Source organism: Oncorhynchus nerka, unplaced genomic scaffold (genome assembly GCF_034236695.1).
Source record: "Oncorhynchus nerka isolate Pitt River unplaced genomic scaffold, Oner_Uvic_2.0 unplaced_scaffold_1142, whole genome shotgun sequence".
Lineage (NCBI taxonomy): Eukaryota > Metazoa > Chordata > Actinopteri > Salmoniformes > Salmonidae > Oncorhynchus > Oncorhynchus nerka.
The window spans coordinates 127,653-155,425 of record NW_027040189.1 but is presented as its reverse complement, the minus strand read 5'-3'; the positions used below and the strand labels follow the sequence as shown (position 1 = coordinate 155,425).

Sequence of the window (27,773 nt, the reverse complement as noted above, 5' to 3'; positions counted from 1 at the left end):
GAGTAATTAGTGTTATTACACAGGTATTAGCATTACTACGACTCAGGCATAAAGAGCAACGATGTGGACCAGAGAGAGGACGTACCATCGACAGCTTGCCTCAGTCTCTGATTAAGCTCTTCCACTTTGTTCTGTAAGAGACAGAGCCACAGTGACTCCAGGTTATAGCCTCTTACAACGGGGACTTTCAATGCTCTCTGCCCTCTATTTTTTGAACGCAACTGCAAAAGATTGAAGGTGAAAATCTCTTGCAAAGACATCCATAAACTCTGCAGAAGCAAGAGGACTTCACAGACAGAAATAAGAAGAAGAGGGAATCAAACAAAAGAAAGCATGAGAACGTGTAACAGCAGCGATGGATTACAGAGACAACAGTCAGTGGCAGACACAGAAACCAGTTTAGACACGTAAAATACACAACATGTAGTAATGCCCAGTGCTACAGATATCAGTCAGGTCATAGGTCAAACACACACGCTATACAGATCAATATAATAACATGTAGTAATGCCCAGTGCTACAGATATCAGTCAGGTCATAGGTCAAACACACATTACAGATCAATATAACAACATGTAGTAATGCCCAGTGCTACAGATATCAGTCAGGTCATAGGTCAAACACACAGGCTATACAGATCAATATAACAACATGTAGTAATGCCCAGTGCTACAGATATCAGTCAGGTCATAGGTCAAACACACACAGGCTATACAGATCAATATAACAACATGTAGTAATGCCCAGTGCTACAGATATCAGTCAGGTCATAGGTCAAACACACACGCTATACAGATCAATATAATAACATGTAGTAATGCCCAGTGCTACAGATATCAGTCAGGTCATAGGTCAAACACACACACTATACAGATCAATATAACAACATGTAGTAATGCCCAGTGCTACAGATATCAGTCAGGTCATAGGTCAAACACACAGGCTATACAGATCAATATAACAATATGTAGTAATGCCCAGTGCTACAGATATCAGTCAGGTCATAGGTCAAACACACAGGCTATACAGATCAATATAACAACATGTAGTAATGCCCAGTGCTACAGATATCAGTCAGGTCATAGGTCAAACACACACAGGCTATACAGATCAATATAACAACATGTAGTAATGCCCAGTGCTACAGATATCAGTCAGGTCATAGGTCAAACACACAGGCTATACAGATCAATATAACAAAATGTAGTAATGCCCAGTGCTACAGATATCAGTCAGGTCATAGGTCAAAAACACACAGGCTATACAGATCAATATAACAACATGTAGTAATGCCCAGTGCTACAGATATCAGTCAGGTCATAGGTCAAACACACAGGCTATACAGATCAATATAACAACATGTAGTAATGCCCAGTGCTACAGATATCAGTCAGGTCATAGGTCAAACACACACCCTATACAGATCAATATAACAACATGTAGTAATGCCCAGTGCTACAGATATCAGTCAGGTCATAGGTCAAACACACATTACAGATCAATATAACAACATGTAGTAATGCCCAGTGCTACAGATATCAGTCAGGTCATAGGTCAAACACACAGGCTATACAGATCAATATAACAACATGTAGTAATGCCCAGTGCTACAGATATCAGTCAGGTCATAGGTCAAACACACACCCTATACAGATCAATATAACAACATGTAGTAATGCCCAGTGCTACAGATATCAGTCAGGTCATAGGTCAAACACACAGGCTATACAGATCAATATAATAACATGTAGTAATGCCCAGTGCTACAGATATCAGTCAGGTCATAGGTCAAACACACAGGCTATACAGATCAATATAACAACATGTAGTAATGCCCAGTGCTACAGATATCAGTCAGGTCATAGGTCAAACACACACACATTACAGATCAATATAACAACATGTAGTAATGCCCAGTGCTACAGATATCAGTCAGGTCATAGGTCAAACACACACACATTACAGATCAATATAACAACATGTAGTAATGCCCAGTGCTACAGATATCAGTCAGGTCATAGGTCAAACACACACACATTACAGATCAATATAACAACATGTAGTAATGCCCAGTGCTACAGATATCAGTCAGGTCATAGGTCAAACACACACACATTACAGATCAATATAACAACATGTAGTAATGCCCAGTGCTACAGATATCAGTCAGGTCATAGGTCAAACACACAGGCTATACAGATCAATATAACAACATGTAGTAATGCCCAGTGCTACAGATATCAGTCAGGTCATAGGTCAAACACACAGGCTATACAGATCAATATAACAACATGTAGTAATGCCCAGTGCTACAGATATCAGTCAGGTCATAGGTCAAACACACACTATACAGATCAATATAACAACATGTAGTCTATTTCTTGAGATGCAGAAATCATTCGGATTTACTTTATTGAAGCAAATATCATGTTGATATAAAAAGCTAAAGCTTCAATATCAGTCTGTCTACGGCTGTGAAAGACATAGAAATACAATCTCATTCTAGTTCTGTGGTGGGAGCCATAGAGATACATACAGTTTCTACAGTATCTATCGCTACAGTTTCTACAGTATCTATCTCTACAGTTTCTACAGTATCTATCTCTACAGTTTCTACAGTATCTATCGCTACAGTTTCTACAGTATCTATCTCTACAGTTTCTACAGTATCTATCTCTACAGTTTCTACAGTATCTATATCTACAGTTTCTATAGTATCTATCTCTACAGTTTCTACAGTATCAATATAACAGTTTCTACATGTATCTATCTCTATGTTTCTACAGTATCTATCTCTACAGTTTCTACAGCATCTATCTCTACAGTTTCTACAGTATCTATCTCTACAGTTTCTACAGTATCTATATCTACAGTTTCTACAGTATCTATCTCTACAGTTTCTACAGTATCTATCGCTACAGTTTCTACAGTATCTATCTCTACAGTTTCTACAGTATCTATCTCTACAGTTTCTACAGTATCTATCTCTACAGTTTCTACAGTATCTATCTCTACAGTTTCTACAGTATCTATCTCTACAGTTTCTACAGTATCTATCTCTACAGTTTCTACAGTATCTATATCTACAGTTTCTACAGTATCTATCTCTACAGTTTCTACAGTATCTATCGCTACAGTTTCTACATTATCTATCTCTACAGTTTCTACAGTATCTATCTCTACAGTTTCTACAGTATCTATCTCTACAGTTTCTACAGTATCTATCTCTACAGTTTCTACAGTATCTATCTCTACAGTTTCTACAGTATCTATCTCTACAGTTTCTACAGTATCTATCTCTACAGTTTCTACAGTATCTATCTCTACAGTTTCTACAGTATCTATCTCTACAGTTTCTACAGTATCTATCTCTACAGTTTCTACAGTATCTATCTCTACAGTTTCTACAGTATCTATCTCTACAGTTTCTACAGTATCTATCTCTACAGTTTCTACAGTATCTATCTCTACAGTTTCTACAGTATCTATCTCTACAGTTTCTACAGTATCTATCTCTACAGTTTCTACAGTATCTATCGCTACAGTTTCTACAGTATCTATCTCTACAGTTTCTACAGTATCTATCTCTACAGTGATACAGTATCTATCTCTACAGTTTCTACAGTATCTATCTCTACAGTTTCTACAGTATCTATCTCTACAGTTTCTACAGTATCTATCTCTACAGTTTCTACAGTATCTATCGCTACAGTTTCTATAGTATCTATCTCTACAGTTTCTACAGTATCTGTCTCTATAGTAAAACAGTATCAATCTCTATAGTAAAACAGTATCTATCACTACAGTTTCTACAGTATCAATCTCTATAGTAAAACAGTATCTATCTCTACAGTTTCTACAGTATCTATCTCTACAGTTTCTACAGTATCTATCGCTACAGTTTCTACAGTATCTATCTCTACAGTTTCTACAGTATCTATCTCTACAGTTTCTACAGTATCTATCTCTACAGTTTCTACAGTATCTATCTCTACAGTTTCTACAGTATCTATCTCTACAGTTTCTACAGTATCTATCTCTACAGTTTCTACAGTATCTATCTCTACAGTTTCTACAGTATATCTCACAGTTTCTACAGTATCTATCTCTACAGTTTCTACAGTATCTATCTCTACAGTTTCTACAGTATCTATCTCTACAGTTTCTACAGTATCTATCTCTACAGTTTCTACAGTATCTATCTCTACAGTTTCTACAGTATCTATCGCTACAGTTTCTACAGTATCTATCGCTAGTTTCTACAGTATCTATCTCTACAGTTTCTACAGTATCTGTCTCTATAGTAAAACAGTATCAATCTCTATAGTAAAACAGTATCAATCTCTATAGTAAAACAGTATCTATCACTACAGTTTCTACAGTATCAATCTCTATAGTAAAACAGTATCTATCGCTACAGTTTCTACAGTATCTATCTCTACAGTTTCTACAGTATCTATCGCTACAGTTTCTACAGTATCTATCTCTACAGTTTCTACAGTATCTGTCTCTATAGTAAAACAGTATCAATCTCTATAGTAAAACAGTATCTATCACTACAGTTTCTACAGTATCAATCTCTATAGTAAAACAGTATCTATCTCTACAGTTTCTACAGTATCAATCTCTATAGTAAAACAGTATCTATCTCTACAGTTTCTACAGTATCAATCTCTATAGTAAAACAGTACCTATCTCTACAGTTTCTACAGTATCTATCTCTACCGTTTCTATAGTATCTATCTCTATAGTGGTACAGTATCTATCTCTACCATTTCTATAGTATCTATCTCTATAGTGATACAGTATCTATCTCTACAGTATCTATCTCTATAGTGATACAGTATCTATCTCTATAGTGGTACAGTATCCATCTATATAGTGATACAGTATCTATCTCTACAGTGATACAGTATCTATCTCTATAGTGATACAGTATCTATCTCTACAGTATCTAGCTCTACAGTGATACAGTATCTATCTCTATAGTATCTAGCTCTATAGTGATACAGTATCTATCTCTATAGTGATACAATATCTATCTCTACAGTATCTATCTCTATAGTGATACAATATATATCTCTACAGTATCTATCTCTATAGTGATACAGTATCTATCTCTACAGTATCTATCTCTACAGTATCTATCTCTATGGCTATAAGAGCTATGCTGTTCTGTAGCTGACCTTGTCATCACAGCTGCAGCCTAAGTCATCGGTCAGAGTAATGATGGGACCTGAGATGGTGGGTTTAGACACCTCCTCTGGCACGGTGGGCTTGTGGACCGGGCTCTTCAACAGGTGGTTCAGACTGCCATGAGTCCCGTTGTTAGGGGCAGGGTTCAGGCCAAGCAGGTCTATTCCATGAAAATGGACAATAAAGTATTTTATTGTTACGATTACAGTAAGATCTCAAGTCAATGCAACACAACTTCACTGTCCATAACGTATGAGTATGGGCTGATGAGTGCTACTGTATGTCTTACCACACGTATGAGTATGGGCTGATGAGTGCTACTGTATTTCTTACCACACGTATGAGTATGGGCTGATGAGTGCTACTGTATGTCTCCCTCAAGTTAAAACAATAATGAAGATGTCTTACCACACGTATGAGTATGGGCTGATGAGTGCTACTGTATGTCTTACCACACATATGAGTATGGGCTGATGAGTGCTACTGTATGTCTTACCACACGTATGAGTATGGGCTGATGAGTGCTACTGTATGTCTTACCACACATATGAGTATGGGCTGATGAGTGCTACTGTATGTCTTACCACACGTATGAGTATGGGCTGATGAGTGCTACTGTATATCTTACCACACGTATGAGTATGGGCTGATGAGTGCTACTGTATGTCTTACCACACGTATGAGTATGGGCTGATGAGTGCTACTGTATGTCTTACCACACGTATGAGTATGGGCTGATGAGTGCTACTGTATGTCTTACCACACGAATGAGTATGGGCTGATGAGTGCTACTGTATGTCTTACCACACGTATGAGTATGGGCTGATGAGTGCTACTGTATGTCTTACCACACATATGAGTATGGGCTGATGAGTGCTACTGTATGTCTTACCACAAATATGAGTATGGGCTGATGAGTGCTACTGTATGTCTTACCACACGTATGAGTATGGGCTGATGAGTGCTACTGTATGTCTTACCACACGTATGAGTGTGGGCTGATGAGTGCTACTGTATGTCTTACCACACATATGAGTATGGGCTGATGAGTGCTACTGTATGTCTTACCACACATATGAGTATGGGCTGATGAGTGCTACTGTATGTCTTACCACACGTATGAGTATGGGCTGATGAGTGCTACTGTATGTCTTACCACACGTATGAGTATGGGCTGATGAGTGCTACTGTATGTCTTACCACACATATGAGTATGGGCTGATGAGTGCTACTGTATGTCTTACCACACGTATGAGTATGGGCTGATGAGTGCTACTGTATGTCTTACCACACGTATGAGTATGGGCTGATGAGTGCTACTGTATGTCTTACCACACGTATGAGTATGGGCTGATGAGTGCTACTGTATGTCTTACCACACGTATGAGTATGGGCTGATGAGTGCTACTGTATGTCTTACCACACGTATGAGTGTGGGCTGATGAGTGCTACTGTATGTCTTACCACACATATGAGTATGGGCTGATGAGTGCTACTGTATGTCTTACCACACGTATGAGTATGGGCTGATGAGTGCTACTGTATGTCTTACCACACGTATGAGTATGGGCTGATGAGTGCTACTGTATGTCTTACCACACATATGAGTATGGGCTGATGAGTGCTACTGTATGTCTTACCACACATGAGTATGGGCTGATGAGTGCTACTGTATATCTTACCACACGTATGAGTATGGGCTGATGAGTGCTACTGTATGTCTTACCACACGTGAGTATGGGCTGATGAGTGCTACTGTATGTCTTACCACACGTACAGTATGGGCTGATGAGTGCTACTGTATGTCTTACCACACGTATGAGTATGGGCTGATGAGTGCTACTGTATGTCTTACCACACGTATGAGTATGGGCTGATGAGTGCTACTGTATGTCTTACCACACAGTATGAGTATGGGCTGATGAGTGCTACTGTATGTCTTACCACACGTATGAGTATGGGCTGATGAGTGCTACTGTATGTCTTACCACACGTATGAGTATGGGCTGATGAGTGCTACTGTATGTCTTACCACACGTATGAGTATGGGCTGATGAGTGCTACTGTATGTCTTACCACACGTATGAGTATGGGCTGATGAGTGCTACTGTATATCTTACCACACGTATGAGTATGGGCTGATGAGTGCTACTGTATGTCTTACCACACATATGAGTATGAGCTGATGAGTGCTACTGTATGTCTTACCACACGTGAGTATGGGCTGATGAGTGCTACTGTATGTCTTACCACACGTATGAGTATGGGCTGATGAGTGCTACTGTATGTCTTACCACACGTATGAGTATGGGCTGATGAGTGCTACTGTATGTCTTACCACACGTAGAGTATGGGCTGATGAGTGCTACTGTATGTCTTACCACACGTACAGTATGGGCTGATGAGTGCTACTGTATGTCTTACCACACGTATGAGTATGGGCTGATGAGTGCTACTGTATGTCTTACCACACATATCAGTATGGGCTGATGAGTGCTACTGTATGTCTTACCACACATATCAGTATGGGCTGATGAGTGCTACTGTATGTCTTACCACACGTATGAGTATGGGCTGATGAGTGCTACTGTATATCTTACCACACGTATGAGTATGGGCTGATGAGTGCTACTGTATGTCTTACCACACGTATGAGTATGAGCTGATGAGTGCTACTGTATGTCTTACCACACGTATGAGTATGGGCTGATGAGTGCTACTGTATGTCTTACCACACGTATGAGTATGGGCTGATGAGTGCTACTGTATGTCTTACCACACGTATGAGTATGGGCTGATGAGTGCTACTGTATGTCTTACCACACGTATGAGTATGGGCTGATGAGTGCTACTGTATGTCTTACCACACGTATGAGTATGGGCTGATGAGTGCTACTGTAATGAAGATGTCTTACCACACGTATGAGTATGGGCTGATGAGTGCTACTGTAATAAAGATGTCTTACCACACGTATGAGTATGAGCTGATGAGTGCTACTGTATGTCTTACCACACGTATGAGTATGGGCTGATGAGTGCTACTGTATGTCTTACCACACGTATGAGTATGGGCTGATGAGTGCTACTGTATGTCTTACCACACGTATGAGTATGGGCTGATGAGTGCTACTGTATGTCTTACCACACGTAAGTATGGGCTGATGAGTGCTACTGTATGTCTTACCACACGTATGAGTATGGGCTGATGAGTGCTACTGTATGTCTTACCACACATATGAGTATGGGCTGATGAGTGCTACTGTATGTCTTACCACACGTATGAGTATGGGCTGATGAGTGCTACTGTATGTCTTACCACACATATGAGTATGGGCTGATGAGTGCTACTGTATGTCTTACCACACGAATGAGTATGGGCTGATGAGTGCTACTGTATGTCTTACCACACATATGAGTATGGGCTGATGAGTGCTACTGTATGTCTTACCACACATATGAGTATGGGCTGATGAGTGCTACTGTATGTCTTACCACACGTATGAGTGTGGGCTGATGAGTGCTACTGTAATGAAGATGTCTTACCACACATATGAGTATGGGCTGATGAGTGCTACTGTAATGAAGATGTCTTACCACACGTATGAGTATGGGCTGATGAGTGCTACTGTAATGAAGATGTCTTACCACACGTATGAGTATGGGCTGATGAGTGCTACTGTATGTCTTACCACACGTATGAGTATGGGCTGATGAGTGCTACTGTATGTCTTACCACACGTATGAGTATGGGCTGATGAGTGCTACTGTAATGAAGATGTCTTACCACACGTATGAGTATGGGCTGATGAGTGCTACTGTAATGAAGATGTCTCTTACCACATGTATGAGTATGGGCTGATGAGTGCTACTGTATGTCTCCCTCAAGGTAAAACAATAATGAAGATGTCTCTTACCACACATGACGTTATAAAGTTCGATGTTTTCAAAAACGGGCACTTTGGTCTTGAATTTAAACATTGGTCCATATCCAAAGAAAATAGTCTAAAGAACAGGAAGAGGATAAAGGTCATGATTAATCATTTATGGCAACGAGAACTTAAATCAAGATGAGGATAAAACTAGCATACCTGCATGCTGTTTATCTTGTTGTCATAACCGTGATCTCCTGCAAAACCACATTTCCCAGGGTGCCTCTTTCCTCCTTCTGGAGACTTCCTGTAACAGACAGCATGATGCAACAAAAATAATAATAAATCCAACATCAGACAATTCATGGTTTTAATAATATTAACTATCTACAATTCCTCACCGGGATGAAGACTATATGCAGCCTAAATAAACATTCAAGGACATTGTGTCTGATTTTCATAACATTTGATTTGATTCAAAGCAGACCACACAGATACAGCCCTACATACACAGTAACACACTGAAATCCTTATAAACCCAAGTGTAAAGGAGTCCGTTTTTCCACGGCCGACCCGACACCACCACATTTCCCTGTAAAGCCATGTAAAAGGAAAACAGACAGGTTTTTATGTGAAGTTTGCATTAAACACTACAGTCAGTGGTGTCTGTGGAGGGGACAAGCCACAAGCACGTAGAGCCTGAAAAATCACCAACGGCTAACAAATATTTCATTTAATTTGGGTATTTAATTTAAGAGACAGTTTTACTCTGCTAGCTGCAAAGCTGCTGGAGGGGTAAGAATTTCTCACTCAGAAAGCATTAAGTTCACAACTCATGGTGCCAGCGATTTAAACTAGTCTATATCTTAGCAGGCAGGAGGAGGGATCTCAAAGATCTCTTTCATGGAGCTCTGTGGCATGCGAACTCAAACAGGGTGTTCGTCCCCATGGAGCTCTGTGGCATGCCAACTCAAACAGGGTGACGTCCCCAAGGAGCATATTCTGAACCAATCCTCTCCTCTCTGTCCTTCAAACATTGATTTGTTTTCAGTTGTCGCCCGCGACAGACAGGCATTACCTCATGTGTTTACACAGTGACTGACAACTTTCCACTGGGTCTGACCAACACTGGGACTGATGATGACCAACATACAGAGTCTGTCCAGGTTCATGTTAACAGACACTGCCTGCTCCAGGAACAGGGTACAATAGGACACACCCCCAATAGGACACCACCACCAATAGGACACCACCACCAATAGGACACCACCACCAATAGGACACACCCCCACCAATGGGGCACACCCCCAATAGGACACCACCACCAATAGGACACCACCACCAATAGGGCACCACCACCAATAGGACACCACCACCAGTAGGACACCACCACCAATAGGACACACCCCCACCAATGGGGCACACCCCCAATAGGACACCCTGCCAATAGAACACACCGCCAATAGGACACCACCACCAATAGGACACACCCCCACCAATAGAACACACCCCCAATAGGACACCCTGCCAATAGAACACACCGCCAATAGGACACCACCACCAATAGGACACACCCCCACCAATGGGGCCCACCCCCAATAGGACACCACCACCAATAGAACACACCCCCAATAGGACACCCTGCCAATAGAACACACCGCCAATAGGACACCACCACCAATAGGACACCACCACCAATAAGACACACCCACCAATAGGACACCACCACCAATAGGACACCCCCACCAGTAGGACACCACCACCCGTAGGACACCACCCGTAGGACACCACCCGTAGGACACCACCCTTAGGACACACCATAGCAAAAAATCTGTGGTCTATGTCTGTTTTGAAATGAGAGACAGAGACAGAGAGAGAGACAGAGAGACAGAGAGAGAGAGAGAGACAGAGAGAGAGAGAGACAGAGAGACAGAGAGACAGAGAGAGACAGAGAGACAGAGAGGCAGAGAGAGAGAGAGAGAGAGACAGAGGCAGAGAGAGAGAGAGAGAGAGAGAGAGAGAGAGAGAGAGAGAGAGAGAGAAAGAGAGAGACAGAGAGGGTATAACCTTGCGATATGCCACTTCCTCTCCACTAACAGGTGGATGTCCTCTATTCTCCTGTTGTTGGCGTAGTGAAGGCGCTTGGGGAGATGCTGCTTCAGATAGGGCTTGAAGTGCTGCTCTGTCTTTTTACACTGAGGGGGCAGAACAACATGATTTCAGGTGCTCTGTAGTACAACTTTATCACCACTATTTCATAAAACTATCATTCTGGACTTGTCACCTCGACCTCTGACACCACAACACAGGTAGGAATATTGGTCAGAACAATGACTTAGAGAAGACAATGTGTATGGAAATACAACGTGTATAATACTCACTGTAAGATTTGCAATAACAGATTTGGCATCATCTGAAAAAAGACAAACAGTGTTCTGATTGACTGTCGACTGTTAGGAAATGTGCCTCGTTCTACCGTACTACCGAGGACGCAGTTCATAACTGGATCAGTAGGGACACATCAACCTAGTCTGGGGACGAGGAGGCGTGCTCTTCTGAGCAGAAAGATACATGCTAAAGTGATGTTATTGTTTTGGTCTCGACTGACCTGGCCATGTGACCCAGTCAAGGATCAGGGTCACTGAGATACAGTACTCTGTCTTTCTCTACACACTTTTCAGTAACTGGAGGAATGGGTCTGCCTGTCTAAACGCAGCCTATGAGGACCACAATGGGTCTGCCTGTCTACTAAATGAAGCATATGAGGACCACAATGGGTCTGCCTGTCTAACGCAGCCTATGAGGACCACAATGGGCCTGCCTGTCTAAATTAAGTGTATGAGGACCACAATGGGTCTGCCTGTCTAAACGAAGCCTATGAGGACCACAATGGGTCTGCCTGTCTAAGGACCACAATGGGCCTGCCTGTCTAAATTAAGCCCACAATGGGTCTGCCTGTCTAACGAAGCCTGAGGACCACAATGGGCTGCCTGTCAAACGCAGCCTGAGGACCACAATGGGCTTGCCTGTCTAAATGCAGCCTATGGGGACCACAATAGAAATAGGTCTCTGATTTTGTAGTTGGGGATTTGTAGTTGATTAATCCTCAATGGTTTTATTAAGGCATGTTCTTCAATACAGTATTGTGTTTTTAAATGGTCAATCAATACATCAATACACCAATCAGACAAACAAACCAAACGCTCACATTTGGAGTTGTTGGGGTACCTGGAGCGGATCCTGCCCAGGGAGCCCGGGATCAGGATGATGTCATCAACAGTGGACGGCATGTATGAGCTGAGGAACTCTGTCCTGTCACAGTGAGCCTCCTCCATACCTGAGGGACACATGTTCAGAACAGACTTTAAATCACTGCAGAATGAATATGAAGAAGAAGGTGACTTGATTGTCTATAGTCAGAGAGAAATGGACATCGTCTAGAGCACGTGTCAAACTCATTCCATGGAGGGCCGAGTGTCGGAGGGTTTTCGCTCCTGCCTTGAACTTGATTGATGAATTGAGGTCACGAATTAGTAAAGAACTCCCCTCACCTGGTTGTCTAAGGGCTTAAATGAAAGGAGAAAACTAAAACTCACAGACACTAGGACCTCCATGGAATGAGTTTGACAGCCCCGGTCTAGAGGTCTGCGGAGGACTGATTTATTCATCCCGCCCAAACCCGCTGGCTTTCTGTCCGACTCCTATCCGCTAATGCAAGAACTGGTCCCGAACCCAACCGCAATACTGCCTAGTACTAGACGTAGGTATAGACCTAATACTAGACGTATGTGACGACTCAGCTCACTTGCCAGCCATGGTTGCAGTAAATTGTGCGCCCTGTAGGAAATATCAAAATGCGCAAAAATAACCTAAGAAATAAGTTAAATGACCAGAAATTCTCACGTGGACCATTATATTAGGCTATCGGTATTACTGGCATATATCAGCCAATAGGCTCGGCGTACTTTGAAGAGACCTGAGTTGGAGAGACTTTCACTTTCTCTAGAGCTACGTTTTCTTACCTCCCTTTTATGAGTGGGACGATTTTCAGACGGAGACTAATATGAGTGATCAATGTTTATTTATATATACACAATGTAGTAAACTATAGCCTAATGTGTATTGACTAGGGTTGGTGTGTATTGACCAGGGTTGGTGTGTATTGACCAGGGTTGGTGTGTATTGACCAGGGTTGGTATGTATTGACCAGGGTTGGTATGTATTGACCAGGGTTGGTGTGTATTGACCAGGGTTAGGGTTGGTGTGTATTGACCAGGGTTGGTATGTATTGACCAGGGTTGGTATGTATTGACCAGGGTTGGTATGTATTGACCAGGGTTAGGGTTTGTGTGTATTGACCAGGGTTGGTATGTATTGACCAGGGTTAGGGTTTGTGTGTATTGACCAGGGTTGGTATGTATTGACCAGGGTTGGTATGTATTGACCAGGGTTAGGGTTGGTGTGTATTGACCAGGGTTTGTGTGTATTGACCAGGGTTGGTATGTATTGACCAGGGTTGGTGTGTATTGACCAGGGTTAGGGTTGGTATGTATTGACCAGGGTTGGTATGTATTGACCAGGGTTGGTATGTATTGACCAGGGTTGGTATGTATTGACCAGGGTTGGTATGTATTGACCAGGGTTAGGGTTGGTATGTATTGACCAGGGTTAGGGTTGGTATGTATTGACCAGGGTTGGTATGTATTGACCAGGGTTAGGGTTGGTATGTATTGACCAGGGTTGGTGTGTATTGACCAGGGTTAGGGTTGGTATGTATTGACCAGGGTTAGGGTTGGTATGTATTGACCAGGGTTAGGGTTGGTGTGGATTGACCAGGGTTGGTGTGTATTGACCAGGGTTGGTATGTATTGACCAGGGTTAGGGTTGGTATGTATTGACCAGGGTTAGGGTTGGTATGTATTGACCAGGGTTAGGGTTGGTGTGTATTGACCAGGGTTGGTATGTATTGACCAGGGTTGGTATGTATTGATCAGGGTTAGGGTGGTATGTATTGACCAGGGTTGGGATGTATTGACCAGGGTTAGGGTTGGTATGTATTGACCAGGGTTGGGATGTATTGACCAGGGTTAGGGTTGGTATGTATTGACCAGGGTTGGTATGTATTGACCAGGGTTGGTATGTATTGACCAGGGTTAGGGTTGGTATGTATTCACCAGGGTTAGGGTTGGTATGTATTGACCAGGGTTGGTATGTATTGACCAGGGTTGGTATGTATTGACCAGGTTTGGTATGTATTGACCAGTGTTAGGGTTGGTATGTATTGACCAGGGTTAGGGTTGGTATGTATTGACCAGGGTTAGGGTTGGTATGTATTCACCAGGGTTAGGGTTAGTATGTATTCACCAGGGTTAGGGTTGGTATGTATTCACCAGGGTTGGTATGTATTGACCAGGGTTGGTATGTATTGACCAGGGTTGGTGTGTATTGACCAGGGTTGGTATGTATTGACCAGGGTTGGTATGTATTGACCAGGGTTAGGGTTGGTATGTATTGACCAGGGTTGGTATGTATTGACCAGGGTTGGTATGTATTGACCAGGGTTGGTATGTATTGACCAGGGTTGGTATGTATTGACCAGGGTTAGGGTTGGTATGTATTGACCAGGGTTGGTATGTATTGACCAGGGTTAGGGTTGGTATGTATTGACCAGGGTTGGTATGTATTGACCAGGGTTGGTGTGTATTGACCAGGGTTGGTGTGTATTGACCAGGGTTGGTATGTATTGACCAGGGTTGGTATGTATTGACCAGGGTTGGTATGTATTGACCAGGGTTAGGGTTGGTATGTATTGACCAGGGTTAGGGTTGGTATGTATTGACCAGGGTTGGTATGTATTGACCAGGGTTGGTGTGTATTGACCAGGGTTGGTGTGTATTGACCAGGGTTAGGGTTGGTATGTATTGACCAGGGTTAGGGTTGGTATGTATTCACCAGGGTTAGGGTTGGTATGTATTCACCAGGGTTAGGGTTGGTATGTATTCACCAGGGTTAGGGTTGGTATGTATTCACCAGGGTTAGGGTTGGTATGTATTCACCAGGGTTGGTATGTATTGACCAGTGTTAGGGTTGGTATGTATTGACCAGGGTTGGGGTTGGTATGTATTGATCTGGGTTAGGGTTGGTATGTATTGACCAGGGTTAGGGTTGGTATGTATTGACCAGGGTTGGTATGTATTGATCAGGGTTAGGGTTGGTGTGTATTGACCAGGGTTGGTATGTATTGACCAAGGTTAGGGTTGGTATGTATTGACCAGCGTTAGGGTTGGTATGGTTGACCAGGGTTGGTATGTATTGATCCGGGTTAGGGTTGGGATGTATTGACCAGGGTTAGGGTGGTATGTTTGACCAGGGTTAGGGTTGGTATGTATTGATCCGGGTTAGGGTTGGTATGTATTGACCAGGGTTGGTATGTATTGACCAGGGTTAGGGTTGGTATGTATTGACCAGGGTTAGGGTCAGGGGTCAAGGCGGTTGTGCAGCAGTACCGTGATCTCCCACCATGATGATGTTGACACATCGGTGGAGTTTCATCTGTTTCAGGCCGTCCATCAGCTGACCAATTATCTTATCAATCTCCTTCAGAGGGTTGTTCAGCTGCAGCACAGAATACACTGGTCAATATTCACACAGCAATCACAACGATCAGGGGATATCATAGAAGTATTGATCCCCATACAGATCATCAAAATACCTCATCATTATTAGACATTGAACATAACACAATCAGCAGCAGTAAAATAACAATGTGGAGGCTATATACAGGGTGTTACGGTACTGAGTCAATGTGGAGGCTATATACAGGGTGTTACGGTACTGAGTCAATGTGGAGGCTATATACAGGGTGTTACGGTACTGAGTCAATGTGGAGGCTATATACAGGGTGTTACGGTACTGAGTCAATGTGGAGGCTATATACAGGGTGTTACGGTACTGAGTCAATGTGGAGGCTATATACAGGGTGTTACGGTACTGAGTCAATGTGGAGGCTATATACAGGGTGTTACGGTACTGAGTCAATGTGGAGGCTATATACAGGGTGAGTCAATGTGGAGGCTATATACAGGGTGTTACGGTACTGAGTCAATGTGGAGGCTATATACAGGGTGTTACGGTACTGAGTCAATGTGGAGGCTATATACAGGGTGTTACGGTAATGAGTCAATGTGGAGGCTATATACAGGGTGTTACGGTACTGAGTCAATGTGGAGGCTATATACAGGGTGTTACGGTACTGAGTCAATGTGGAGGCTATATACAGGGTGTTACGGTACTGAGTCAATGTGGAGGCTATATACAGGGTGTTACGGTACAGAGTCAATGTGGAGGCTATATACAGGGTGTTACGGTACTGAGTCAATGTGGAGGCTATATACAGGGTGTTACGGTACAGAGTCAATGTGGAGGCTATATACAGGGTGTTACGGTACTGAGTCAATGTGGAGGCTATATACAGGGTGTTACGGTACAGAGTCAATGTGGAGGCTATATACAGGGTGTTACGGTACTGAGTCAATGTGGAGGCTATATACAGGGTGTTACGGTACTGAGTCAATGTGGAGGCTATATACAGGGTGTTACGGTACTGAGTCAATGTGGAGGCTATATACAGGGTGTTACGGTACTGAGTCAATGTGGAGGCTATATACAGGGTGTTACGGTACTGAGTCAATGTGGAGGCTATATATACAGGGTGTTACGGTACTGAGTCAATGTGGAGGCTATATACAGGGTGTTACGGTACTGAGTCAATGTGGAGGCTATATACAGGGTGTTACGGTACTGAGTCAATGTGGAGGCTATATACAGGGTGTTACGGTACAGAGTCAATGTGGAGGCTATATACAGGGTGTTACGGTACAGAGTCAATGTGGAGGCTATATACAGGGTGTTACGGTACTGAGTCAATATGGAGGCTATATACAGGGTGTTACGGTACAGAGTCAATGTGGAGGCTATATACAGGGTGTTACGGTACAGAGTCAATGTGGAGGCTATATACAGGGTGTTACGGTACAGAGTCAATGTGGAGGCTATATACAGGGTGTTACGGTACTGAGTCAATATGGAGGCTATATACAGGGTGTTACGGTACAGAGTCAATGTGGAGGCTATATACAGGGTGTTACGGTACAGAGTCAATGTGGAGGCTATATACAGGGTGTTACGGTACAGAGTCAATGTGGAGGCTATATACAGGGTGTTACGGTACTGAGTCAATATGGAGGCTATATGCAGGATGTTAAGGTACCGAGTCAATGTGCGGTGCCCACTGCTACTGTTGAATGATTTGTTACTTTTATTTCTCTATTTTTTACTTATTAACACTTATTTTTTCTTAAAACTTCTTAATAAAGCATTGTTGGTTAAGGCCTTGTCAGTAAACATTTCACTGTAAGGTATGTTGTATTCGGCGCATTTGACAAATACAAAATCTCTAGAAAATGGTTAATCAATTCCACACTGTACAAGTCATGCATGTACATGCCTGGGTTTGTTTGGGGCCTTGCTATGGCTGGACAGTTGAAACAGAAGGCCAGTGTTTATGCTACAGTGTTGTAGATTGTTCTGTATGTAACTAGCTCCATCTGGCATGAGTGCTGCTGTCGTGAGTGCTGCTTAACACATACTCAGGTCCCGGTAGTCTGAACCACAACCGTCTCTCCTCCTCAGACTCTGCCCTAGCCCCAGCCCTAGACCCAGCCCCCAGCCCCCGGCCTCCAGCCCCCAGCCCCCAGCCCCCAGCCTCCAGCCTCCAACCTCCAGCCCCCAGCCTCCATTCTCTAGCCCCCACCTCCAGCCCCAGCCTTAGACCCAGCCTCAGCCTCCAGCCCCCAGCCCCCAGCCTCCAGCCCCCAGCCTCCAGCCCCCAGCCTCCAGCCTCAGCCCCCAGCTCACCTCAGTGCTCATGGGCCCCAGCTTGTGGCCAAACGTGTCCGGCTGCTCGGAGTGCATGGCGTAAACATACGGCCTGAAACAACACAGGTGGAAGGGAATCTTAGGTTGGCCATGTGTATCCTCTACCACCCCCAGGTCTCAAATACAGGGCTAGGATATGGGAGCAAAGTTACTTACTCAAAGTCAGATGGAGATTGCTGCTAAACATAGAGCGGCCATCTTGGATGCATGTAGAGGATGGGGTTTCACTGCTGGTATATCACTGCAGATAGTAACAGCCTAAAGAAGAGGATGAAAGAAGCTGACTTTACCTCTCTCCGTCTGGCAGATGAAGCCATTGTAGCATGGTCAGGACTCTCCTCTCCAACGGGATGGACCTGGAAAGACACATCAGATGAGTTCATTATATGGAGGACAAAATGGAGTTCACAAAAAAATGTATGGGGTGCTGTGTCTGGGAGGCTGTGTCTGGGGTGCTGTGTCTGAGGTGCTGTGTCTGGGAGGCTGTGTCTGGGGTGCTGTGTATCAATGGCTTTACTGTGTCTGGGGTGCTGTGTATCAATGGCTTTACTGTGTCTGGGGTGCTGTGTATCAATGGCTTTACTGTGTCTGGGGTGCTGTGTCTGGGAGGCTGTGTCTGGGAGGCTGTGTCTGGGGTGCTGTGTCTGGGGTGCTGTGTCTGGGGTGCTGTGTCTGGGGTGCTGTGTCTGAGGTGCTGTGTCTGGGAGGCTGTGTATCAATGTTGTACTGTGTATTACAACACCACATTTGATCCTTTCTGTTTGCATCCAGGAAAGCTGCCAGATTAGAACCACTAAAGACATTATAACATACCTATATAGTCCTGGGATACACCAGATTACACCAGAACCACTAAAGACATTATAACATACCTATATAGTCCTGGGGATACCACTACAGATTATAACCATTAAAGACATAACAGACCTATAAAGTCCTGGGGTATTAGAACACTAAAGACAGATTAGAACCACTAAAGACATTATAACAGACCTATATAGTCCTGGGGTACACCAGATTAGAACCACTAAAGACATAACAGACCTATATAGTCCTGGGGTACACCAGATTAGAACCACTAAAGACATAACAGGCCTATATAGTCCTGGGGTACACCAGATTAGAACCACTAAAGACATTATAACAGGCCTATATAGTCCTGGGGTACACCAGATTAGAACCACTAAAGACATATAGTCCTGGGGTACACCAGAATAGAACCACTAAAGACATAACAGGCCTATATAGTCCTAGAATACACCAGATTAGAACCACTAAAGACATTATAACAGGCCTATATAGTCCTGGGGTACATCCCTCTCCTTCTCCCCTGGATGTCTTTGAACCTCAAAGCCTCCCCTCCTGTTCCTGTCTTGTAGAGCGGTGGGCCACGAACAGACCTCCATCCTCCAGCCCACTAGGCACAGCTGCCAACCATCAACCCCAGGGTTTGCCTCTCTAACTGGGGCTTGACATGTGGGGGAGCTGGGGGGGTTATGGAAGGGGGTAGATCTTATCCCACTAAATCACTACAGGGGGGATTCTCTTCTTCTCAACCCCTCTGGTGTTGGTTAAGACCTCCCTGGAGTTGGTTTTAACAGAGACTTCCACAAAGCTACAACCACAACTCCCCGTCATCTCCAGACCTCATTGGTTAAATAATACAGTCTTATACTGTACTGTAAAGTGACCCCTCCTTCTCCTCCTCCTCCTCCTCCTCAGTGCCCTGGGCCCCCCCTCCTCCTCCTCAGTGCCCTGGCCCCCCCCCCTCCTCAGTGCCCTGCCCCCCCTCCCCAGTGCCCCCCCCCCCATCCCCAGTGCCCTGGGCCCCCTCCTCCTCCTCAGTGCCCTGGCCCCCCTCCTCCTCCTCAGTGCCCTGCCCCCCTTCTCCTCCTCAGTGCCCTGCCCCCCTCCTCCTCAGTGCCCTGGGCCACCCCCCCTCCTCCCCAGTGCCCCCCTCCCCTACCTCAGAAAGTTCCTGCACTTGAAATGCACTTTGTCACTGCTCCTGAAGGAGTCCCCCCCCAGCTGGCCAAGTTCACATGCAGGCACCCCGTTTTACGTTAATAGGCCGATTTGAGTCCAATTGCTCTCAAAACAGGTCTGTACGCCTCTAAACTGAAGTCTGCCTCAAAGGCTTCTGTGTCTTATGAATGTGTGATGCATTGTGTTTTTTTAGCAGCCTGCATGCGTTATGTTAGCCAGAGTACAACTAAACTCTCTCTCCCCCACACCCTCTCTGTCTACCTCTCTCTACCTCTCTGTTAGCCAGAGTACAACTAAACTCTCTCTCCCCCACACCCTCTCTGTCTACCTCTCTCTACCTCTCTGTTAGCCAGAGTACAACTAAACAAGAACATGTCCATGTAGTTTCCAGACATCTCCAACTGAAATCCACAACAGTGTTATGACAATATAATGGCAACACTGTTCTTTGTCTTTGAGGAGTGTTTTGTCTTTGAGAGTAGTGTTTTGTCTTTGAGAGTAGTGTTTTATCTTTGAGAGTAGTGTTTTGTCTTTGAGAGTAGTGTTTTGTCTTTGAGAGTAGTGTTTTGTCTTTGAGAGTAGTGTTTTGTCTTTGAGAGTAGTGTTTTGTCTTTGAGAGTAGTGTTTTGTCTTTGAGAGTAGTGTTTTGTCTTTGAGAGTAGTGCTTTGTCTTTGAGAGTAGTGTTTTGTCTTTGAGAACAGTGTCTGAGCCACTAATGCTTTTCTAGGTCCATTTACGTTCCATCATTTAAAAAAATATCACGCTTTTTAAATTTCAGTTTCGATATAATTATTTTTTTTACATTAAATGCATTATAAAATAATTACAAAAACAATTTAGCTTTTTAATTGAAATTCCAAAGCCAACAGAGAGAGAGAGGTAAACAGAGAGAGAGAGAGGTAGACAGAGAGGTAGACAGAGAGAGAGGTAAACAGAGAGAGAAGAGATGAGAGAGTAGACAGAGAGAGAGAGGTAGACAGACAGAGAGAGATACAGAGAGGTAGACAGAGAGAGCGAGAGACAGAGAGGTAGACAGACAGAGAGAGAGAGACAGAGAGGTAGACAGAGAGAGAGAGACAGAGGTAAACAGAGAGAGAGAGAGAGACAGAGGTAAACAGAGAGAGAGAGGTAGACAGAGAGAGAGACAGACAGAGAGAGAGAGAGAGACAGAGAGAGTAGACAGAGAGAGAGAGAGAGTGCTGAGCCACTAAACAGAGAGGTCAGAGAGGTAGACAGACATTTAAAAATCACGAAATTTCAGTTTCGACAGAGAGGTAGAGAGAGAGAGACAGAGAGGTAAACAGAGAGAGAAGATGCAGAGAGGTAAAAGAGAGAGAGAGAGAGAGACAGAGTAGAATTCAGAAGGTAAACAGAGAGAGAGAGGTAAACAGAGAGACAGAGAGAGAGAGAGAGAGAGAGAGAGAGAGAGAGAGAGGTAAACAGAGAGAGACAGAGAGAGAGACAGAGAGAGAGAGAGAGGTAACAGACAGAGAGAGACAGAGAGGTAGACAGAGAGCGAGAGACAGAGAGGTAGACAGACAGAGAGAGGTAAACAGAGAGAGACAGAGAGAGAGAGAGAGAGAGAGAGAGGTAAAACAGAGAGAGACAGAGAGGTAAACAGAGAGAGAGAGACAGAGAGAGCGAGACAGAGAGACAGAGAGAGAGAGAGAGAGAGAGAGAGAGAGAGAGAGAGAGGTAAACAGAGAGAGACAGAGAGAGAGAGAGAGAGAGAGAGAGGTAAAACAGAGAGAGACAGAGAGGTAGACAGACAGAGAGAGAGAGAGAGACACAGAGAGGTAGAGAGAGAGAGAGACAGAGAGGTAAACAGAGAGAGAGAGAGACAGAGAGGTAAACAGAGAGAGAGAGAGAGAGGTAGACAGAGAGAGAGAGAGACAGAGAGGTAAACAGAGAGAGAGAGAGAGAGAGGTAGACAGAGAGAGAGAGGTAAACAAAGAGAGAGAGAGAGAGAGGTAGACAGAGAGACAGAAAGGTAGACAGACAGAGAGAGAGACAGAGAGGGTGTGGGGGAGAGAGGGAGAGACTTACACAGGCCAGAAGAAAGTGCCAGCTTTCACCCCCTGCTTCACTGCTGTAATCCAGATCTAGGACAAGAATAAAAGTGAATATAACCACAGTAAATTATCTGTAAAACTGTGATATAAGACAATATCATTTATCATGTAATGGCATATAACACCTTTAAGGACAATGGGAAGATCAATTTTCGTCAACAAAGGTTCTTCAAAAGCGTTTGTGACCTTAAACCACTACAGTACATTTGCAAGGCTGACGCCATTTCCAATTCAATGTCTCAACTTGAAATGGACGGTTATTACATTTAAACACTACTCACTAGTTTTACTAGATTCATGCTCAAAGCCAAGTTAAACAGTCTCATATGAAAGGAGAGAGAGAGAGAGCAAACCTGGCCAGCTGTAAGTAAGGCCATTACTGTGCAAATAGAACACAGATGCAGGCCTTCTAGAATGGGAGGGAGGGCTTCTAGTTTGGGAGGGGGCGCTAGAATGGGAGGGGGGCTTCTAGAATGGGAGGGGGCTTCTAGAATGGGAGGGGAGGCTTCTAGAATGGGAGGGGAGGCTTCTAGAATGGGTGCGGGCGCTTCAGGAATGGGAGGGGGCTTCTAGAATGGGAGTGGAGGATTCTAGAATGGGAGGGGGCGCTTCTAGAATGGGAGGCGGGGCCTATAGAATGGGAGGGAGGGCTTCTAGAATGGGATGGGGGCTTCTAGAATGGGAGGGAGAGCCTATAGAATGGGAGGGATGGCTTCTAGAATGGAAGGGCTTCTAGAATGGGATGGGGGCTTCTAGAATGGGATGGGGGCTTCTAGAATGGGAGGGCTTCTAGAGTGACTTACGGTGCCTTTAGAAAATATTCATACCCTTAACTTATTCCACATTCTGTTGTTACAGCCTGAATTTAAAAAAATAAAAAGTGGTCATCAATCTACACACAATATCCCATAATGACAAAGTGAAAACAGGTTTCTAGACATTTCATAAAATTAATTGAAAATTAAATACAGAAATATCTAATTTATACAAGTATTCATACCCCTGAGTCGATACGCGTTAGAATCACCTTTGGCAGCGATTACAGCTGTGTGTCTTTCTGGGTAAGTTTCTAAAAGCTTTGCACACCTGGATTGTACAATATTTGCAGAATATTCAAGCTCTGTCAAGTTGGTTGTTGATCATTGTTAGACAGCCATTTTCTTGCCAAGTCTTGCCATAGATTTTCAAACCGATTTGAGTCAAAACTAGGCCACTCAGGAACATTCAATGTCATCTTGGTGAGCAACTCCAGTGTATATTTTGCCTTCTGTTTTAAGTTACTGTCCTGCTGAAAAGTGTATTTGTCTCCCAGTCTGTTGGTTTTAAGTTACTGTCCTGCTGAAAAGTGTATTTGTTTCCCAGTCTGTTGGTTTTAAGTTACTGTCCTGCTGAAAAGTGTATTTGTTTCCCAGTCTGTTGGTTTTAAGTTACTGTCCTGCTGAAAAGTGTATTTGTCTCCCAGTCTGTTGGTTTGAAGTTACTGTCCTGCTGAAAAGTGTATTTGTCTCCCAGTCTGTTGGTTTTAAGTTACTGTCGTGTCTCCCAGTCTGTTGTTTTAAGTTACTGTCCTGCTGAAAAGTGAATTTGTCTCCCAGTCTGTTGGAAAGCAGACTCAACAAGGTTTTCCTCTAGGATGTTGCCTGTGCTCAGCTCTATTCCGTTTATTTTTATCCTAAAAAACTCCCTAATCCTTGCCAATGACAAGCATACCCATAACATGATGCAACCACCACCATGCTTGAAAATATGAAGAGTGGTACTCAGTAATGTGTTGTATTGACTTTACCCCAAACATAACACTTTGTATTCAGGATATAAAGTTAATTTCTTTGCCACATTTTTTTACTTCAGTATCTTATTGCAAACAGGATGCATGTTTTGGAATATTTGTATTCTATACATACTTCCTTCTTTTCACTCTGTCAATTAGGTTAGTTTTGTGGAGTAACTACAATGTTGTTGATCCATCCTCAGTTTTCACCTATCACAGCCATTAAACTCTGTAACTGTTTTAAAGTGACCATTGGCCTCATGGTGAAATCCCGGAGGGGTTTCCTTCCTCTCCGGTTAGGAAGGACGCCTGTATCTCTATAGTGACTGGGTGTGTTGATACCCCATCCAAAGTGTAATTAATAACTTCACCAGGCTCAAAGGGATATTCAATGTCTGCTTCTTTATTTTTACCCATCTACCAATAGGAGCCCTTCTTTGTGAGGCATTGGAAAACCTCCCTGGTGTTTGTGGTTGAATCTGCTCGACCTTACAGATAATTGTATGTGTGGGGTACAGAGATGAGGCAGTCATTCAAAAAATAATTTTAAACACTATTATTGCACACAGAGTGAGTCCATGCAACTTATTATGTGACTTGTGAAGTAATTTATGCCATAACAAAGAGGTTCAATACTTATTGACTCAAGACCTTTCAGCTTTTCATTTGTAATTCATTTCTAAAAACATAACTCCACTTTGACATTATAGGGTATTGTGTGGAAGGGCAGTGAAAGTCAATCTCAATTGAATCCATTTTAAATTCAGGCTGTAACACAAGGAAATGTGTAACAAGTCACGTGGTGTGACTCCTTTGTGAAGGCGTTGTATGACTGAACCACAGAACAGAGCAGAGAGTAGGGCCTCACCGGCTGACCTCCCCACCAACGATGATTCAGCTTCTCTCGACCCCGCAGGTTAAAGTTGGCATCAAACACAGGGTCATGCATGGAGTTGCCAACGATGCCATGGGACTCAGGGTACAGGCCCTACAGGAGGTCAGGACGGAGGTGTTAACCCATGGAGGCTGGATGTTACATTACATTACGGCAAAACTGAAGCTAAAATGTTCAGCTGAGTTCAGCAAAGAGGAAGAAAAAGGATGATTGACCAGTACGTACCGTTGCAAGAGTATAGAGATTGGGAAACGTTTTCGTGGGGTACACGGGTCTCATGTAAGGAGCATGGGTACCACAGGCTCCTAGAGGTAAAAAGGCACAAACAGATATGATGCAATGGTACGGCCTCCCGAGTGGCGCAGCGGTCTAAGACACTGCATCTCAGTGCTGGAGCGTCACTACAGACATCCTGGTTCGATTCCAGGCTGTATCACAACCAGCCGTGATTGGGAGTCCCATAAGGCGGCACACAATTGGCCCAGCGTCGTCCGGGTTAGGGTTTGGCCGGGTAGGCCTTTATTGTAAATAAGAATTTGTTCTTAACTGACTTGCCTAGTTTAATAAAGTGAATAAAGTTGCCCCTCTCAAATGAAGCCTTGTTATGGATGATTCATAATATCTTACTGAGTTTCTCGATGTTGGGGATCACTGTGCTTCCTCTCTTCATGTAGGAGGCTCTGAACCCATCCACTGACACCATGATGAGAGGGGGACGGACAAACCTGGGGACAAAAGATCATGAGACTATCTCTGATGTTCTTACGGGTTTTTTTTTTTAGTTGTGAAAGGTTAAACAAAAAAAAAAATGTATAAGAAGGTCTGAAGTGTGTAAATGGGGTCTCTTACCCAGCCGGACATTCATGGGTTCTAATGTCTTCACAGTCATCCTGCAACCAAGTAGTGTCCCCTTACAAACAAAGAGTTAAGAGTTAATATGAGGGTTCAATACAACCTTCCACTACCACTATATAGGATACAGTCAGAGAGGTACATGACTGGTCAAAAGTTTTAGAACACCTACTCATTCAAGGGTTTTTCTTTATTTTTGCTATTTTCTACATTATAGAGTAATAGTAATAACACATATGGAATCATGTAGTAACCAAAAAAAGTGTTAAACAAATCAAAATATATTTTATATTTGAGATTCTTCAAATAGCCACCCTTTGCCTTGATGACAGCTTTGCACACTCTTGGCATTCTCTCAACCAGCTTCACCTGGAATGCTTTTCCAACGGTCTTGAAGGAGTTCCCACATATGCTGAGCACTTGTTTGCTATTTCCTTCACTCTGCGGTCCGACTCATCTCAAACCATCTCAATTTGGATGAGGTCATGTGATTGTGGAGGCCAGGTCATCTGATGCAGCACTCCATCATCCTCTTTCTTGCTCAAATAACCCTTACACAGCCTGGAGGTGTGTTAAGTCATTGTCCTGTTGAAAAACAAATTATAGTCCCACTAAGCCCAAACCAGATGGGATGGCGTATCGCTGCAGAAGGCTGTGGTAGCCATGCTGGTTAAATGTGCCTTGAATTCTAAATAAATCAGACAGTGTCACCAGGAAAGCACCCCACACCATAACACCACCTCCTCCATGCTTCACGTGGGAAATACACATGCAGAGATCATCCGTTCACCTACTCTGCGTCTCATAATGACACAGTGGTTGGAACCAAAAATCTCAAATTTGGACTCTAGGCCGAAGGTCACATTTCCACCGGTCTAATGTCCATTGCTCATGTTTCTTGGCCCAAGCAAGTCTCTTCTTATCGGTGTCCTTTAGTAGTGGTTTCTTTGCAGCAATTCGACCATGAAGGCCTGATTCACACAGTCTCTGAACAGCTGATGTTGAGATGTGTCTGTTACTTGAACTCTGTGAAGCATTTATTTGGGCTGCAATTTCTGAGGCTGGTAACTCTAATGAACTTATCCTCTGCAGCTGAGGTAACTCTGGGTCTTCCATTCCTGTGTTGGTCCTCATGAGAGACAGTTTCATCATAGTGCTTGATGGTTTTTGCGACTGCACTTGAAGAAACTTTCAAAGTTCTTGAAATTGACTGACCTTCATGTCTTAAAGTAATGATGGTCTGTCATTTCTCTTATTTGAGCTGTTCAAGCCATAATATGGACTTGGTTGTTTACCAAATAAGTCTGTCTTCTGTATACCCCCCCTACTTTGTCACAAAACAACTGATTGGTTGAAACGCATTAAGAATGAAATAAATTCCACAAATGAACTTGGTTGAGGTCATTGAAATGAGGTTCATTGAAATGCATTCCAGGTGACTACCTCATGAAGCTGGTTGAGAGAATGCCAAGAGTGTGCAAAGTTGTCATCAAGGCAAAGGGTAGCTATTTGAAGAATCTCAAATATAAAATATATTTTGATTTGTTTAACACTTTTTTGGTTACTACATGATTCCATATGTGTTATTTGATAGTTTTGATGTCTTCACTATTATTCAACAATGTAGAAAATAGTAAAAATAAAGAAAAACCCTTGAATGAGTAGGTGTTCTAAAGCTTTGGACCGATAGTGTATGTCATGACAACAACAGTCAGAAGTGTTGGCTAAAGCACACACAGCACTAGTATCAGGTTGAGAGACATCTAGTATCAGTGTCTAACCTTTACAGAGTGTTTTGTAGTTGGTACAGCAGTCTCCTTTGGCCAGACAGTCCTCAGAACAGTGACAGGCATGCTGGTCCTTCCTGGTCTCTCCACAGCGCTCCTTACTGCACTCAAAACCTCCCTCTGGACACAATCAATCATTTATTCAATCAATTAATGAGAGATGATGTTACATAGGTAACAACGACCCATTAGAACTGCAGCAGGGTGTCCCATTCAACAATGAGTCAGGTCACCATAAGGTCATATACATGAGGTAGAAACTGAGATGGTGATGGTCATTAAGTATGAAGTAAAGCCTGTGTTCATTTTGAACCCTACATTGATGCAATACAACGTACTGAACATTCTGGAACATGTACAACTTGGACTGGGGAGAGGGGTTGAACTGAGATGTAAGACCACCATGT

The 27,773-nt window shown here is 43.4% G+C and overlaps 1 protein-coding gene across 1 annotated transcript in view; it reads right to left on the bottom strand.

Moving 5' to 3' along the window:
• Window positions 1–27,773, bottom strand: part of LOC135570056 (ectonucleotide pyrophosphatase/phosphodiesterase family member 2-like) — a 63,284-nt gene that overhangs the window by 19,843 nt on the left and 15,668 nt on the right. Inside the window, exons 10-19 of the mRNA XM_065016121.1 lie at window positions 18,293–18,358; window positions 17,982–18,054; window positions 15,572–15,680; window positions 12,274–12,402; window positions 11,447–11,478; window positions 11,133–11,260; window positions 9,285–9,372; window positions 9,111–9,198; window positions 5,187–5,356; window positions 86–131 (exon numbers count right to left, since the gene is read on the bottom strand). Coding sequence (XP_064872193.1) covers window positions 86–131; window positions 5,187–5,356; window positions 9,111–9,198; window positions 9,285–9,372; window positions 11,133–11,260; window positions 11,447–11,478; window positions 12,274–12,402; window positions 15,572–15,680; window positions 17,982–18,054; window positions 18,293–18,358 — 929 coding nt within the window. The remainder of the gene's footprint in view (window positions 1–85; window positions 132–5,186; window positions 5,357–9,110; window positions 9,199–9,284; window positions 9,373–11,132; window positions 11,261–11,446; window positions 11,479–12,273; window positions 12,403–15,571; window positions 15,681–17,981; window positions 18,055–18,292; window positions 18,359–27,773) is intronic.